Below are 16,856 nucleotides of genomic sequence, written 5' to 3'. Positions count from 1 at the left end.
ATCCTTTCTTTTTTTTTCTTTTCTTTTGTCATGGAGGAGAGTAGCTTATTAGCTTGGATTAATCTACATTATGAAATAAGCCAACTAGAAGAATTTAGACGTGTACAGACGCTTATTTTATTTTTACAACAATTATTTCAAATATCATTAAAGAGTGATACGATACCAGATGTATTAAAAGAGTTGAAAGATGAATTACCTATACCCATGAATACAGATATCACAGAGGATGACCTTATTCGATTATTAGAATATATACAACAACAATATCAAGCTTATACCATTAAAAAGCATCTATCAAATAAAGAACTCACGTTTAGTGAATATGTAAGATTTCAATTTATACTTTTTTGTATATAATCCTTTAATATATACTTCTTAAATAGACCCAATCATTCACACCGCAGCATGTAAATGACATTAAAAATGTATTTCTATCATGGTTAAATAGTGTATTATCAGACTACATTCAGTTCATTCAACAAGAATGGTCAAGTGGATTTTATTTACTTTGCTGTATTCATTATCATCATCCATCTTTAGTACCTAACCTACATGAGTATATCTCATTGGACGATGTCTCTCTTTTTAACACTGCCACTCAATTACTCTACACCACTTTCAATATACCCTCCATCATCATCGATCACACAAGTGAATTGAACATACTCTCTTATTACATAGAGTTATGCTTACCCATATTCACTATACCATCTCACGAATCAATAAATCAACGTCATCAAGACATCGAACGTTTCAAATCTATTTTGAATCAAAAGAAAACAACAACCACTGCTACTTACTCATACCAACAATTACGTATAACCAAGACAACCAAATATACATCCCAACATGATGATATTATACCTTCACCTGAACTAGACACACTTGATCAACATATCAACTCAGTTACGGAAAAAATGAACAGCCTTCAGCATAGATTGATGCTCATCATACCAACACGTTCTTGCCACAACTACTCTCCTATATCCAACTCCATCACTTCGGAGTCTGTCGAATTCTTCTTGACAGATGATAACACTTCGACCACTAGGAGCACAAGTAGCATCATCCATTCAGACAATGAAATTATCCGTCTGCTACATCCTCTCCAAGCAGCCGAAGAGGACTACTCGGCATACGATCGTAACTTCAAATCACTGCAAGCCGAATTCCAAACACTGTCTGATGGCGACTATCATCTCTTACAGCTCGCCTTTGATCAACTTGACCCACAGTGGCACACGCATCCGTTTGTTGTACAAAGAAAAACACAGCTCCATCAACACTACACTTCACTTGCCCAAGAGTTTGAAAAGTCAGATTCTACTCTGGCTCACTTTCGACGAGGCTTTGCCTTTGCCAGAATGTGCAACTCCATCCGTCAAGAACTAGATTTTGTTCAAAACAAGATGGTCAAGTCTATCACATCGTTTCATGACATTCACGAGCTCGAGCTTGCGATGGACAAGACGACGGATATGGTAAACACATTAAAATTCAATTTCAGCGATTTATTAAACCAGCAACCGCCAAACCCATCCTGTGAAGATTCGACCGACCTTGTCTGCACAGCTTTAGAAAGATACGATCCTGCTTATCTTCAAAAGTACCAGTCCGTTGAATCTAAGAATCAGCTGGTCAAGACCTGGGTGGACGAAGTACGTGTGTGGTTTACCGAAGCGGAGCGAATTCGTCAGTGGATTGAAATTCGGGTGGAACAAATTAAAGGTACCACCTTACCAGATCCACTCAGCACCATCAACATCTCGCGTGACCAGGTCGAGGCGTTGAATGCGTCTCATTCCTTGCTTGAAAAGGAAATCGAGGCCTTTGATAAGGAGGATATGGCCCGTCTGAGATCACACGTCAAGTCGCTGACAGGGGCTAACAAGGACCTTAGTCCGGCTGATACGACCACAATTGAGATCACCTTGACAACGCTCATGTCCCTGGATAAACTGATGCACATGCTGCGAAGAAAGAGCTATGATCTTCAAGTCCTCACACAGCGCGTCATTTGGGAGGAAGAGCTTGAAAACGCTACCGCCTGGTTACAGGGAACCGAGCAAGAACTGGATGACTTTTTATCTAATGACGCAAGATGGACACCTTCTGAAGAAGAAGAAGACGAAAACAGAGAGAGCACACCCGCCAGGAAGCGAGAACGACTGATGGCAAGAGAAAAACAAAAGGAAACGGTCATTCAGCAATTACTTACACTGGAACGCAAAGTGTCCGAGTTTGATCAAGGTCAATTTAACAAGACAGTGGACAGTTTTCAAGATTTGGACAATACTTCCACAACCGAGCTACCGGATCATTTAGAGTCAAGACAGAAAGCATGTGAACAACAATTTGAAGATTTGATGAAGCGTATGGCCTTTGCACGTCATGTCGTTGAGCAGCGATTGAATGTGATGGATTTTTTGTACCAGGCCGAGCTCGTAGCTGATGATACTGCCATGCTCGCCTTGGATATCAAAGACGCTGAGAGTAAAGCTCATCCTGGTGATAATGATCGAGAGATGACGGCTCGTGTACAAAGTATGCATGAGCGCACCATTCAGCTTGTCACAGCCACAGCAAGTCGAATTCCTTACCCTTCTAACGCTCTTGACATCGACAAGGAGTCCAACGCAGAAGCCAACGAGAAGATAAATCAAGTCATCAATGAAAAGAGGAATCAGCTTCTCTTGCTCAGCGACGAACTTGATCAGCGCCTGAATGCGTTTCGCAATATCCTTCAACTGCACCGTAAGGCCAAGGAGCACCTGGATGATGCTACACGTCTCTGTGATTGGGCCAATGAACGCATTCAAGCTGTCAAGAAGGCCAAGCTCAGTATTCAGCAAGACTTGGTCACGATTGACGACCTACAGCGACTCGAGAGAGACTGCCAGACGATGATCAGCAAGCTCAAAAACGGCAAAGAAAATGAAGTGGTCGACCTCTTGACACGTATTCCATCACTACTCGAAACGTCTCAGAAATTGAATATCACGTCCATCGATAGCGATAGTCTAACCGAGGTCTCACAGCAGCTGGAAGAGACGTTTGATCGTCTGCAACAGGTCCTTGATGAGCATGTGCTTGAGTTGGAGGCGCTCAGGAAAAAATTGGAGGAAGGTAACACGTACTTTGAAACTGCTCGATCTTTAAAGACGTTCATGAGCGAGACGCGTCTTTCCTTGCCTGCTCTGAAGCAAACATGTGGGTTTATGACCGGTCAGTCTGAGGAACAGGATAGACAGCGTTTAAATATGCTGCAGCACACCTTGGCGACGATTGAGCATGACTACAACAGCCGACAGACACAATTCGATCAACTCTGTTCTCATTTCAAGCACATGAGGCCGTCCAAACAAGAGGATGCAGAGGAAACCCGCAAGATACAGGATTCTATTGAGCATGAATGGAATGCGCTTGGCAAGGATATTCAGGACCTCAAGCAGTTCACAGAGACCGTCGGTCAATGGTACGAGCGCCAGCGTCGACTCAGTATAGTCAATGACACTTTCTTGGATATTCTTCATGATGAAATCAGCCGTTTGACCCAATCTGACAAGAATAATGCTGAGCTAGATGCCGTCCAACAAAGGATAGACCAAGCAACCGAGATGCTGAATGAGATAGGTACAAGCATTGACGAAGCACAAGACAGTGAAAAACAGGATCCACTTCAGATTGCCAATTACTCCTGTGCCAAAGACCGATACAATCTACTTGTCAGCAAGCTCCAGGCAGCCAAAGCCAATATGGCTGCGCTCCGATCTGATGCACATACCTCACTGGCCTTTCAATCCTTCTTGAAAGACGCAAACAAACTGATGGACACTATTCAACTTCAAAAGGAACAGGTCAACCGCCGTATGACCGAGGTCGGACAGGCTCGATTCAGAGAATCAGCCGAGTCTGTTAATACCTTGGAGTCTCTGGCCAACAACATCCTTCAATCTGTTCGAGCTGCAGAGTCAGACTATGCTGGTCCACTTCAAGCGCAAGTCAAATCTCTACTCGAAAAGATCAAGCAGTTTGAACCCAATTCAGCTGAACGACAGACAGCTCAAGAGACGTTGCGCAGTATTCATGAAAACATGAATCAACTCAAGGACGTGATTGCCAGCGAAAGGAAGCAAGCAGTCTTCATACAAAAGGTGCAGACCCATGCCAAAGGTGCTCGAGATTTACAAGGCTGGATCGATCAGTGCTCTAGCGCGATTGCTCAATTACCGACTGATGTCTGTATAGCTGATGAGCAGGATCTCTTGTTTGACTTGGAACACTATCAGCAAAAGATCATCCAGTTTGAACCTACGATTCAAGCCTTCCAGGCAATGCCCTCTAAAATATGGAAGCATGTGAACGGTGACCCTGTTGACCTGTGCGCTATCAGCCTAGATCGAGATCAAGTCAAGGATGTGATTGATCAGCGTGAGGCGAAAATTTTGAAAGCGTGGCAAGACTTGAAAGATCAGCATGCCAAGGCAAGGAGTTCGGTTGATTTCTCGAAACGTGGTGTAGAGGCAGCACGCAAGGTCAAGGCAGTGCTCATGCAGATTGGTGATCTCAAGGAACGCGTCAGTGCCGTCCGTATATGTAAGCCAAAGGAGAATGAACAAGATAGTGATGATCTACAAAATGTACTTCAATGCAGTCTAACGGATATACCAACTGAGCATCGACTTGCTTCTGCAAAGGCTGAACTTGGTATCCTCGAGCGTGATATCGAAGCACAACTGCTGCCGGCGATTAAGCAACTCGACCTTATGTTGAATGCTGCATTCAATAACAGTCAAGATGATATGTTTAGTGATCAGCGTCAAGAGATTTCAAGTGCTGTGCGTGGCTTGCTGGATCTTGTCAAGTGCAAACGACGTGCCATCAATGAGGCTGAAAGAATGCAAGAGTTTTTGACCGTCATGGAAGAAGTCGAAGTGCTCTTGCTGGCTCTAGCCGAAGTTGTCGCCCGTGCCTCACCTGGTAATGCAAGAATGAATGAAGATGGAACTTATTTGCGCACAGATCTTCAAGCACTCCTTATTGATTTGGATACTCGATACGGCTATTATGAACCCAAGATTATTGAACTTATGGATGAACTACGAGATGTATCTGAACATTTACTGGGCGATCGTCGTGTGGCAGGCTGTATCAAGCAGTTCACGAACAAATGGACCCAATTGCAATCTGAAGCAGCTGCAAGAAAGCAAGAGTTAACATCACTGATTGGCCCCTTAACCGACAGCAATTTTGACTTTATTAAAGCAACAGAAGGTATGCTCCTTGCACGTGGACGAAGGGCTGCTGCTGCTTCAGGTACGTTGACAAAACGCAGTTCGGCACCTATACTTGCGCCTCAACCCAAGCCCACACAAACGATGCCACGATACATGACTGGATTAAACCGTAAGCCAACGAGAGCATCCAATAACAACGGCAGTGTTTCACCTACGGCAAGACGAGTGGCAGCAAGGCAAACGGCAGCTCAACAACAGCGCGTGCGTGCGACAAACAAAACGCCAGAGGCGTATGTGGCTGATCCCAAGAACGATTTGGATGTTGCAGTAGGCAACATCGTGAATGACTCTCCTTACAAGATCAAGATCAAGATGGTCCCTGGAGAAGTAGGAAAATATTGGTTTGGAGAAGTGAACCCAAAGCTGGCATACTGTCGTATCCTGAGAAGCCGCATGGTCATGGTTCGCGTCGGTGGTGGATGGGTCGAGCTGTCTCAGTTCTTAAGAGATCATGCCTTATTGGAGAGTGGCACTTTTGTGACATCTGACAAGACAGCCCACCGCGCTTCATTGCCACCCCCTGCTTCTCCACGTGAGGGCGTCCAAGAAGGGTTCCTGAATACGGTTGTTGGAAGAAACACGCCGGTCGCAAATAATCGTCGAAGTCTTCATGGCGTCGTTGGTGTTCACAACAACATTATCGCATTACGTGGTCAAGCAGGTGGACCTCCTCAGCTGAAAGAATCTCGATCAACGCCTTATTATCGTGGCATGTCACCTATACCAACTACTTATGGTATCAAGTCCGGTAACAAGTTTGTAGTCACTGTAGATGATAAAGGTAATCAAGTAGAAGTAAAGATGACAAAGGCCAAGAACCATGATGCCAAATTCGTTACACCTAGACGCATCAATATATAAATGTATTCATATATATAAATATGCCAACAATTCTGTATATATATATATCTCTTATCCATTCACTGTATATTTTATCATTATGTCCCATCAGAAATAAATATCTTTATATGACAAATAAACAGCTTATAGTTTATTGATGCCAAAGCTTTGTTGCTTAACACTCAATGAAAAAAGGATATGAAATGCATTAAGCATGAGTCTTTATACAAATAACATAAAAAGCGTATAATTAAACATTAACAACAATAAATAAAAAAGTATCACGTATATCACACTATACACAATCATTTGAATGGTCTTCTTGTCCTTCTTCAAGATGCTGTTGCTCTTGTTGCTTTTCAGCAATACTTTTTTCTAATACATCACAGTAGTTTTGGTACTTTATAATTTCATGCAGCATATATTGTGCTTTGGCTTCCCAATTTGCCAGCACTTTAGTATGGTTTTGTGTCTTTGGAGGAAACTATAAGTTATAAGTTAAACACATCATCAAAAAAAAAGCAATTCTATTCCCCTTACTTTAATGAGCATTTTGTCCTTAAGTTCTCTATGTTCGTTAATCTCTTCATTTAATTGATTCAGATACTTTTGCAAGTTTTCATATTGAGTCACTTCATCTAATGCGCTTGATATCATACTAGGAGCAGGTGGCACCCACGTGGAAATATGTACAGTATCAGGGTGATGGATAAACGTGCCTGTGATTTTACCTCTACTTTGAACCGACTCCTCATCCACCCTGACATCATCCAGGCAGCTCCCCCAGCCGTATTCTATATTTCCTATGCCTCCTTGTAAGGGTTCCTTACTCTCCCTTGCTGCCCAATAGTTGCACGTTGCCACCCATTCCAAGATTTGTTCCTGAGATCCAGTCTGGAATAAAAATACTCCACCATTGGGTTCTTGAATAGCAAATACATGTGGTCTCTGTCGATTATAACCTGGTGGTGGAAGTGGATTAGACAACGTGTGGTTCAAACAGATGGACCCAAGTGGTTGAGTATAGGACTATACATAATTAATCAGCTTCGGCTTTAATTCATAAAATACTAATTTTACCGAGAATCTGCTATCTAAAGCTCCGATTGATGATGAAGTAGATGTTGATGGTTTAGGTGCTAAGCTATATGAACTCGGACTCTGTTTAGTGAGCGAATCAGAGAGATTTGCAAAACTTGCACTACTTGATCGTATCAAGATGGATGAAGAGACCAAGTCGTTATTATAATCTCCAGTAAATCCATACATCTTTAATCGACCATGTCCTACGATCAATAGACATTCACGCCATTCACGGTGCCTGGCCTTTTGATTAGCGCTTTCCAAGAGATGTTTGCGCATAACGACGCCTTCCTTATAGTAAGGCGGTCTATCTGAGAACAGGTTGACACTATCAGGGAAATGAAGTAGATTGCCAGGAGGTGTTAGCGGATTGCTGCTGACGCTACTTTTAGGTGTTGGAGGTAAGAACTGGCCGCCAGAAGAATTAGCCGAGTTGACAGATGAGAGTGAATCTCTTCGGTGTGATCGTAGTGTTGCATATGGTGAACGTGGTCGATGTGCTGAACTGGTACTTTTACGTGGCTATAAATTAAAAAGTTGGGCACTTTAGCAAAGCTGTTTCACCTAAATGCCCTCGTGTCTTGATCTACTTACAATTGGGTCTTCGTGAAGTATCATGCTTTCACGGCCAGAGTTTTTATTCATCATCATATTGATATTTCTCTTAAAGTCATTCATTCGTTTACTGCCCATGATGCTTAGACGCTTTGTGCTGGCTGTCAATTCTTGAAGTGGGTTAAGCAGATCATTATTGATCGGTTGCTGAGATAAAGGATGCAGGATTTGGTGATGCTTGACAGATATATATAAATCCTATAAATAGTTTTGAGTGACATTGTGCTCTTTTTTGTTAATAAACGTACTTTTAAGTAAGACTCGATATGTGCCTCCCATGTTGGTGTAAACGATTGATTTTTGTTTGCCGGTTGATCTTTGATCGTGGTCATTGTATTCTTTATGAAAGCTTGGCGCGTCATTCTCGTGTAGTTTCCTTGTGCCACATGGAGATCTGTATTTAGTAACAAAAGAGAATACACAACAGCATAGACAGTATCTATGAAAAGGGGTTAACAGTGTCCTTGTTGTCATAACAACAATTACCTGAGTTTCGAAATATAGTTCTTGGATTACATTCCCAGTATCTCTTTGCAAAAGCTTCCAAGATTCGATCAATTTGTTGAGCTTCAGCACGAAAATAGAGCTTTGAACACAGCTTTCTGATATGACAAAATGTGTTATTTGGCTGCGATTGACATTTTTTTATTTCATTTTATTTTACCTAAACGAACTATCCAATCTCATCATTTTGAAATCAAAGTACGACATGTATTCCTTCAAGGCACTTGCATTCAAGGATTTACTAACAAAAAAAGAAGGGCTCATTTAGCGACTGTATAACGTAATACAAATGGAAAGGGACAAGGTTACCTTTGACCCAGCCATTCTGCAATTTTTTCCCGTTGCACAAAAGTCTCATCTTCATGCCAGAGCTTTTTTGCGCACTCTTTTGCTTCATCGTCCTCAACGATCATAATCTCTGGTAGGTTGCTTTCAATCAACACAGGCAATGCTTGGGCGCTTTTCCTCTTCCAATTGATCATTGATTCCGCAATATCTTCTGGTGGCGGCTTTATCTTTTCTTCCTCAGCCATGATACTCAACATCAGTCCCCCAGCACTACCAAAGTGCCCACCGCTTAATCGTTTTGATAACCTTGCTGCGGTTTTTTCTCTCTTTAACTCTTCCAATGCATCAACAAATACTTGACGTCCTTCATCATCTTCATCATCGTCATCATCTTCTCCTTCTGTTGTTGTTACTGTCTCATTATCTTCGATTTCATCTGGCATTCGCGTCTTTGTTAATTGCTCAAGATTATCTTTCTTCTCGACTGGCACATTTAAAAGAGCATCATCTACTGACTCTGTTCCAAATGTACTGTAGATAGAACATGAACCTGATGATTTTCTATTATCTGTAGAAGGTGCTGGATAAGGCTGATAGATGGGTTGGTAGGGCTCTTTCTTTGAGGTTTCGTCTAATTTTTTATGTTGGTCAATTGATTTACTTCGTCTTGTTCTAAATAAGAGCTTTCCAAATCCTCTCTTTATAAACACTGTAAATAAGCTTTGTAGATATTTCTGCACGAACTAACCTTTTTTGAAATAGAGTCGTCCAATAAAACATCGTTCGATTTTTTTGAGTCGGCAGCCTTTCTTTTTATCTTTTGTGTTTGTATCAGAGGTAATGTAAGTGAAGCAGAAGCAGAAGGGATGACTTCACGTTGATGGTTATGACCGGTATTGACCGTGTTAGGCTTGAGCCTTGACAATAATTTACTGTTACCATGGCCCCATAAAGTATTTGCACCGTCTGATTTAGATGCATGAGGCGTATTGGTGGTAATCGTAATGGATCTTCTTCTATTACCCATGTGCGTTAAGCAAAGGAAAGAGAAAGAGTAGAAAGGAGGGGAAGAGAAAAGAAAAAGAAAATACACAAGATAAAATTTGAATAGTTGTACAAGCAAATGGTCTGAGGTTAGATATCGTCTTTAGTGAACTTTCATTGTCTCCTTTTTTCCTTCTATCATTACCCAGTCTTGGGTCTTTTTATTATTATTTCTTTTTATTTCTCTTTCACTCCCTGTTGATAACGTGTCTTCTCCCAGCGTAAAACAATAATGAAAAGGCTGATCACTGTACAACAATGAATTATGTTTTTCCTTATTAAGCAACTTCGTGTCTTTTATTGTGGACCACACATTTCGTTGTTTCCCATTGTTTTGATATTAAAAAAAAGTACAATCAAAGTTGGTAGATCTATGGAATTCATTATTTCTGCCTTGCCCCTTGTAATTATCAAAACACATGTTGTTGTAGTGTAAAACTGTAGAACTTATCTAAACTCGCTTTTGATGTAAAAGCAACATGTCTACCTTTACGAAACATACACAAAAAAGCCAATTGATATAGAGTAATTAGATTATATTATGCATTACCAAGGTATTTATTTCTAAAATACTGTTCAAGATGGATTAAAGGAGCTGAGATCTACTGAAACGAGCAACACAAGGTCAAATAGAAAATGTGCTAAGCAATATTAACTAATGATATCTCATTTCAATTTAGAGTGATGACATGTTCCTAAAGTACCGTATCATTATTGTCCTTATAAAAAGAGAAATTCTACAAACCAAGCTCATGCCGTACAATATAGAAACGCAATACTAAATGATAAGTAAATAATACAAGCAGATAAGATAGCGCCAGGCTTCTTTGGCTACAGCTCGCTGAGCTACAAGGGACGATGTTCTTTCGCACATCATTCTTCAAAAGCGCCCTATGGCAATGTGTCTTTATCTTTTTTTATCGAATGCAGTGAAGAAATATAGAGCTATTGTACGTAGTAACAAGTCAGCAAAACGAATCTACCGCATATGGTATAATCCTCAAGAGAATCGAAGATGACTTATTCCGTGATGGCTTTTGAGCATGACAATAAATGCATTCATTGGCTTTGGTATTGAGAAAGGTAGCAAACTCGCAAGATATGTGTATTAATATGAAAGGAGCGATTGATCATCTTTGTTACTATAAATAATAGCTTGATGTATACCATTTCAATCAACGTCCTGTTGTTGCATGTTAGACGTACGAAAATCCGATATCTTGAAGCTGCTTATTTAAAGTACACATATGGAATCTTTTAGACTGGAGTTAGCTTTTATAAATTGATCTAAACTACAGACAGCACCTTTCCGAGAAGCAGAGTGGCAATCATCCCAAACGAAAACTAGTAGCACAAATCCGAAAAATACCGTGTTTTTCATTATCTCCTTTTTTTGTGATAACTGTGGTTACCGATCCCATTTCTTGTTCTTTCTCTCCTTTTTAAGGACAAGCTCTCTCCCACAGTACATAGACTGATCAATGTACAACAACAGTATGGGATACTCCTATTTTAGCAATTTTCATTTCTTTATTGTGACAAAGGTAAACCGCACATCTCACAGCTTTCATTACTTGATGGATTCATAAAGGTACAGTGTCTGCATGAGATTTCAGAAGATGCATTGGTTGATGCCTTTACTGTAGTTGTTGTATGTTTGCCTAACAAGCAAATCCTAAGTATTTTTGTATTTTTTCTGTAATGTCTACTTACCTGTTTCCTTTAACAGTAACTCAAGTGTCATCCATCCATTCAGTTCCCTTAATCTCTTCATATCACCATTTGGTTGGGTCACTATTTGACAGAGCTCTTTAAACTCTTCAAGATTCAGAATATCAGCAGATTGAATAAAGCATAACAGATGGAAATCCGCCAAGACATTTTTGAGTTGATCGTCGTTTTGTGCTGAATCTATTGTTTTAGCTAATTCGCTCATACTTTGATGCGCCAGGCCATCTCTGTTTTCCACGGGAAATGTTGAGGTTGAGTTAAACATAGGTGATGGGTTGTGCGGAAAACCATGGGTAACCTAGGAGAGCAGGTTAGATCATACAACTTTCCTAATGGCCCATTTCTTACATTCACCAACAAATACTCCACAGGAAACGTTGGTTTGGCTGACTGCTTGACAACCACATTGTATTCATTCTTAAATTTGTAAAATACTTCAGGCACATATCGTTCATGCGGAATACTGTCCTTTACACGCATCACTGACGGGTTTCTACTGGGTTCAACAATTTCGGCTTCCTGAAGTGCTGCCAATGTGTCTGACACTTGATATGCATTGACATCAATATTACCCTCTGTATCACCAGAAATGACGCATGTTACAAACTTGGAGCCAAACTTTCCAGAGATGGAGTGTCTAGAGATATTAGGATGTCTTTTCTGCATCTCAGCAGCAAAAATGCATTCAAGCGAAGAAAGGAAATAGGAATTGACGTGTCGCTTGGGAATAACTTTACCGGTGCCTGTTCCATCGTCAATTAGATCTGAAAAGACCATACCCACTTTAACTAATCCACATGCTTCTGCTACTTTGTTGATCTTTTCTTCTTCTTCCCAAGGCAGGTTTAATTGGATACCGTCCGAGTGATCCTGTTGTGGTGGTTCGTATATGGCTTCAACAACAGCTTTGATACCTAGTGGGATATCAAGATAGGGCTCATATCGACCATACAAATATCCAAAACGTTGAGATCCAGAGGCACGCCAATAGTTTAGGAACGATTCAATAATAGAAGCTGATGAAAATTCAATGTGATCTACCATACGATAGGCCTAAAAAATACATCAATATCTTTTTCATATCACTACTGCTGTTTAATCTATCATACCTGCTGCTGTAATGTGATAGCACTGGGTTGACATTTGGTACAGATACCCTCTGGCCATGGAGCATGGCCACCCGAACAAGGCACCTTGACTCTAAAATCCTGTTCTTCCAGTACAGGTACATTCTTGCTCTGTTGTGAGGCTGTAAGTTGACGTAAATAGGCATGGAAAGACATGTGTTTGATCTTATTCTCCTCAAGATAGCTGGCATCATACGGCTATTTTAAATTTCATCAATATCTACTTGCTTCATCTTTAAAGCCTTGCATATACTCACCTCAAGTGGCATACAATAGTCGCACATGGCATTACCTCCGTGTCGACAGCTAATAAAATCAATAAGTACAACTTTCGCATGCTAATGGGCATACGTTACAATTTAGGATCCTTCTTACGATGAATAAGTCCTCTTTGCTTCTCTAGAAAATCATCTACAGGATCTTGCTTTACATGATCTCGAGGCATAGGTGATGACGTGTCGGTATCTTTGTGATTAACAATAGGTTGAGCTTGTTCAGCATAAGAAACATATACTATGTCACCGTGTCTAAAGCAATGCAGCATTAATATTTACGTAGGGCTTTTTTTTACAAGTTCTTACTTGAGATTAGCAGACTGGATAGTCTTATCAGCTAGCTGAGTAAGTGATGCAGCTGTTGAAGGATTGGGATCTTTTCCCATGGATATTGTTGATGGGTCGTTTATGTGTAGTAATTCTGCTATTTTTTGAGCAAGTGTTCCGAATGTTTCGTCATTGTCCACTTGGACTCTGTGCATGCCCTCTTTAGAACGAATGCGAAGCAACTTGCGTCGAAAGGTTAGTGTCATTTACTTGATTTGAATGATTGTTTTTACCATGATTAATTATTTTGTAAAAGTTAAAAAGAAGTGTTTATGCGACTGTAGAAAAAATGACGCGTGTTGTCAATTGCTTGTTTCTGTCTCAACCAGCCAATAAAAATGACGTAAACTATCTGTTGTTATGACAACTACACTTGCATCGTTCCAGTCTATGGTCCCCCAAGGTATACTATAGCTTTATGTTGTCTTTCTTTCTATGGGCATATCATTGATTGTTAAGAAGAGAAGGATAATAAACAGTCATAAAACAATGGACAATAACGGTAAAAGAAGTGGAAAGAGATGAATCCGTTTTGAAGGCTCAGTACGAAATACATTTATGGCTAGAGTGAGCTAATTTGCAAATATCAATTACATATAAAATACGCAGACAGATGTAGAGTATCATTATTTGTATAAATTTATTTTTTATAATGAATGCAGGCATGAAAATAAATATATGTATGTCTAATTAAATGGGATAAATACACATATGCTGTCTAATCGCTTTCTGTATCAGGTTCCTTTTCTCCTCCCTCAATGATCCATTTGAGGTGACGAGCACGACGACGCTCTTCTTGTGCCTTAATTTCGTTACGAGTCTTCTTCTTCTTCTTGGAAATCTTGGCCTTCACTTTTTCTTCATCAATTTTGGTTTCATCGTCTACAGCAAACTGTCCTTCTCTCTGAAGTCTACCTCCTTCAATTCTCCAGGTTTCAGGACATAAAGCAGACACGAATTCATTAGAGTGAGAAATCATGACGACAGCACCTTCCCATTTCTTGATGGCTGTAGCTAATCCACCCAAGGCTTCACGATCCAAAAAGTTGGTAGGTTCATCCAAGACAAGCATATGACAGTTGTTCCACATAGCAGCAGCGATAACCACCTTAACTTTTTGGCCTCCAGAAAGAGCGCTCATCTTGGTGTACTGAGCAATATCAGGATCAAGACCAATATCAGCAAAGTGTTGACGAATTGTGGGCATCGTCAGCTCACGGTAAAGCAAACCTTCACGAGAGGCTTCCTTGTCATCAAACTGTTGTACCAACTTGTTAAATCCAAGTTCGAGTAATTGCTCACGAGAGAACCAGCTGTTGAACTTGGGAAGCTTGTTCTTCCACTTGATTTCATATTGGAATGTCTTCTTGAGCTTGGTACGACCCAAGAGTACTTCAATCTGTCTGTCTTCGCCATCCACCTTAATAAACTTTTGCATCTGTTCCTTTTCTTCTTCGCTCCATGCACGGGTTTCCTTTTCAGCTACTTCCTTATCTTCACCAGTAGAATAACGCCATTGAAGATAATCGGTAGGTGTCTTTTCGAGATGTTGGTTCAAGTGGTGGAAAGCGTGTTGGGCAACGTAACCGATACGAAGGGCAGGATGACGCCAGACAGTACCAGTTTGAGGTATCATTTCACCAGTTAACAGCTTGATCATGGTTGACTTACCAGCACCATTTGGTCCAATGACGGCCACGCGAGAGGAAAGGGAAAGAGAGGCAGATGCGTTATACAGAGAAGGCTGCTTGTTACCGGGATAAGTGTAAGTGCAGTCAGTCATCTTCAAGATAGCCTTGGTATTGGAACGGACACCCTGTAAGACAGATGGCTTGGGGAAGGTAAATTCAATTGTAGAGGCATCCAATGTATAATAGGTACGAGCAGGAGGATAGACTTCGACAAAAGCAGACAGGTTACCGTGGTATAGACGAAGCTTCTTGTTGTGATAGTGAAGAATCTTGGTACAGACATTATCCAAAAATCCAGAGTCGTGAGAAACGATCAAGCACGTAACTTGACTTTGAGCGTTCAAATAATCCTCTAACCATTTGATATTGGTAACATCCAAGTGATTGGTAGGTTCGTCAAGCAATAAGATATCTGCCTTTGAAAGCATAGCACGGGCTAATTCCAACTTCATCTTCCAACCACCAGACAAACCGGAGACGGGGACATCCAAACGAGCATCATCAAATCCAACTTCACGAAGAGATTTCTCAATATCCTCACGGCTAATATGCTGTAATGTAGTGTCAGCAGAAACATAGTCTACTACTTTGAGAGATGTATCAGCAGCTTGAGAGTTGTAGTCGACCAAAGCAGTACGCACTTGATCTTTAGGAGGAAATCCTTCGACTTTGCCGTTGTGAATGGCGTTCAACAGAGTACTCTTACCAGCACCGTTTTCTCCACAAAGACCATAACGCTGACCACGGTGTAACTTGAGTCTGGTATGGCTAAGTAAGAGACGAGTACCATAGGCAAGTGAGAAATCTTCGACGTGACAAATCTCTTCACCCTCTTGCTCATCAATAGCGCTATCGTCATTATCCTTATTGCGTTCCTTAAAAAGCTTGTGTACTTGATCAAACACGTTATCGATAACAGCAGGGATATCACTCTTCATAAGGAAAGCCTTGAGATAAGGAGTAAGAACCTTGACCCATTTTTCCTTGGTAAACATTTCTTGACGAGCAAAATCAGCAACGATGGTACCCAGATAGGAAAGATAAGGACTAAAGAAGGAGTCCAAAAATCCTTGTGCCTTGGTAGCAGCTGACTTGACAGCAGCAGTGCCTTCTTCCACTGTAACAAAGGCAGAGACAGCATCGGTCTTTTCACTATGCCCACCAGCAGCGATCAAGGTATCCTTTGCCCTGTTGGCCAAAACACGAATTTCAGGGAAGGCAGCAGATTCGGCTTGACGTTCGATACCAGGATAGAGTTGAGGCAAGAACTGAGCAGCAGTACGAGGATCACGAACGAGTTTACAGAGATTATCGGTAATGACGACTGTTTGACGCATGATCGTTGTTGAGCGTTCATTCAATGCACGGGTCAAGAGAGGGACCATGATAGCCAAGGTAGGACCATTTACTTCGGCCACAAATGTGGTTTGAGCCAATTTTTCGATTGTTTCGGGTACACGTGTAGGGTTGCCCATACACAACACAAGGTCCTTCAGATGCTTGTGGATATCAGGGTTTCCACCTACAGCGCAAACCTTTGTCATGGCCTTTTCAGCAGCGACAGCGACCTCCTTTTTGGTATCAGACAGACAGTCAGAAACAGCAGGAATAATCTCGGGTAAGCATTCACCGATCTGTTCAGGGGCCTTTTCAGTGAAACGTTCCAATAACTTGAGAGCTCCTATCTTGGTCTGCCACTTCTTGGAGCTGTTAAAGCCCATACCGTCCAAAAGAATAGGAACCAGGACCTTGGTTGCCTCAGGTGGCATCAAGTCAACCAAGGTACGAGAAGCAACTTGAGCAGCTTCTTGCACTACAGTACCCTTATCAGCATAAAGATCAAGAAAGGTGGCCAAGTGTTGAACTAATAAGGGCTCTACTTCATGTCCCAATACTTCTTCCATCGCATTGAAACCAATCAATCCACCTTCTCTCTCTAATCCAGATTTCTTGTTCTTTGTCGAAGCCAAGAGTTGATCCAATATCTTGTATTGCTTAAGCATAATCATGCCCTTACTTTGAACAGCCTTT

The 16,856-nt window shown here is 41.2% G+C and overlaps 4 protein-coding genes across 4 annotated transcripts; 1 reads left to right on the top strand and 3 right to left on the bottom strand.

Annotated features, from left to right (window-relative positions):
• Positions 1 to 30: 30 nt before the first annotated feature.
• RHIMIDRAFT_237088 (uncharacterized protein) lies at positions 31 to 6,161 on the top strand (the record flags this gene model as incomplete). Its single annotated transcript, XM_023608685.1, has 2 exons — positions 31 to 327; positions 387 to 6,161. The coding sequence occupies 2 exons, from the start codon at positions 31 to 33 to the stop codon at positions 6,159 to 6,161; spliced, it is 6,072 nt and encodes a 2,023-aa protein (XP_023466767.1).
• Positions 6,162 to 6,299: 138 nt separating this feature from the next.
• RHIMIDRAFT_306092 (uncharacterized protein) lies at positions 6,300 to 9,657 on the bottom strand (the record flags this gene model as incomplete). Its single annotated transcript, XM_023614488.1, has 9 exons — positions 6,300 to 6,624; positions 6,681 to 7,169; positions 7,221 to 7,745; positions 7,818 to 8,036; positions 8,087 to 8,277; positions 8,325 to 8,440; positions 8,503 to 8,583; positions 8,652 to 9,328; positions 9,379 to 9,657. 9 exons carry the CDS (start codon positions 9,655 to 9,657, stop codon positions 6,436 to 6,438), a joined length of 2,766 nt encoding a protein of 921 aa, XP_023466766.1. The 3' UTR covers positions 6,300 to 6,435.
• A 1,547-nt stretch (positions 9,658 to 11,204) lies between these two features.
• On the bottom strand, positions 11,205 to 13,340 carry RHIMIDRAFT_237086 (polyubiquitin-tagged protein recognition complex, Npl4 component; the record flags this gene model as incomplete). Its single annotated transcript, XM_023608684.1, has 7 exons — positions 11,205 to 11,335; positions 11,388 to 11,703; positions 11,754 to 12,458; positions 12,515 to 12,730; positions 12,790 to 12,838; positions 12,889 to 13,059; positions 13,114 to 13,340. 7 exons carry the CDS (start codon positions 13,338 to 13,340, stop codon positions 11,205 to 11,207), a joined length of 1,815 nt encoding a protein of 604 aa, XP_023466765.1.
• Positions 13,341 to 13,852: 512 nt separating this feature from the next.
• On the bottom strand, positions 13,853 to 16,828 carry RHIMIDRAFT_287520 (mRNA export factor elf1; the record flags this gene model as incomplete). Its single annotated transcript, XM_023613482.1, has 1 exon — positions 13,853 to 16,828. One exon carries the CDS (start codon positions 16,826 to 16,828, stop codon positions 13,853 to 13,855), a length of 2,976 nt encoding a protein of 991 aa, XP_023466764.1.
• Positions 16,829 to 16,856: the final 28 nt, after the last annotated feature.

This window comes from Rhizopus microsporus, assembly GCF_002708625.1.
Source record: "Rhizopus microsporus ATCC 52813 unplaced genomic scaffold scaffold_7, whole genome shotgun sequence".
Lineage (NCBI taxonomy): Eukaryota > Fungi > Mucoromycota > Mucoromycetes > Mucorales > Rhizopodaceae > Rhizopus > Rhizopus microsporus.
Note: the sequence above shows the minus strand (reverse complement) of the source record. Positions and strands in the feature narration are given on the sequence as shown.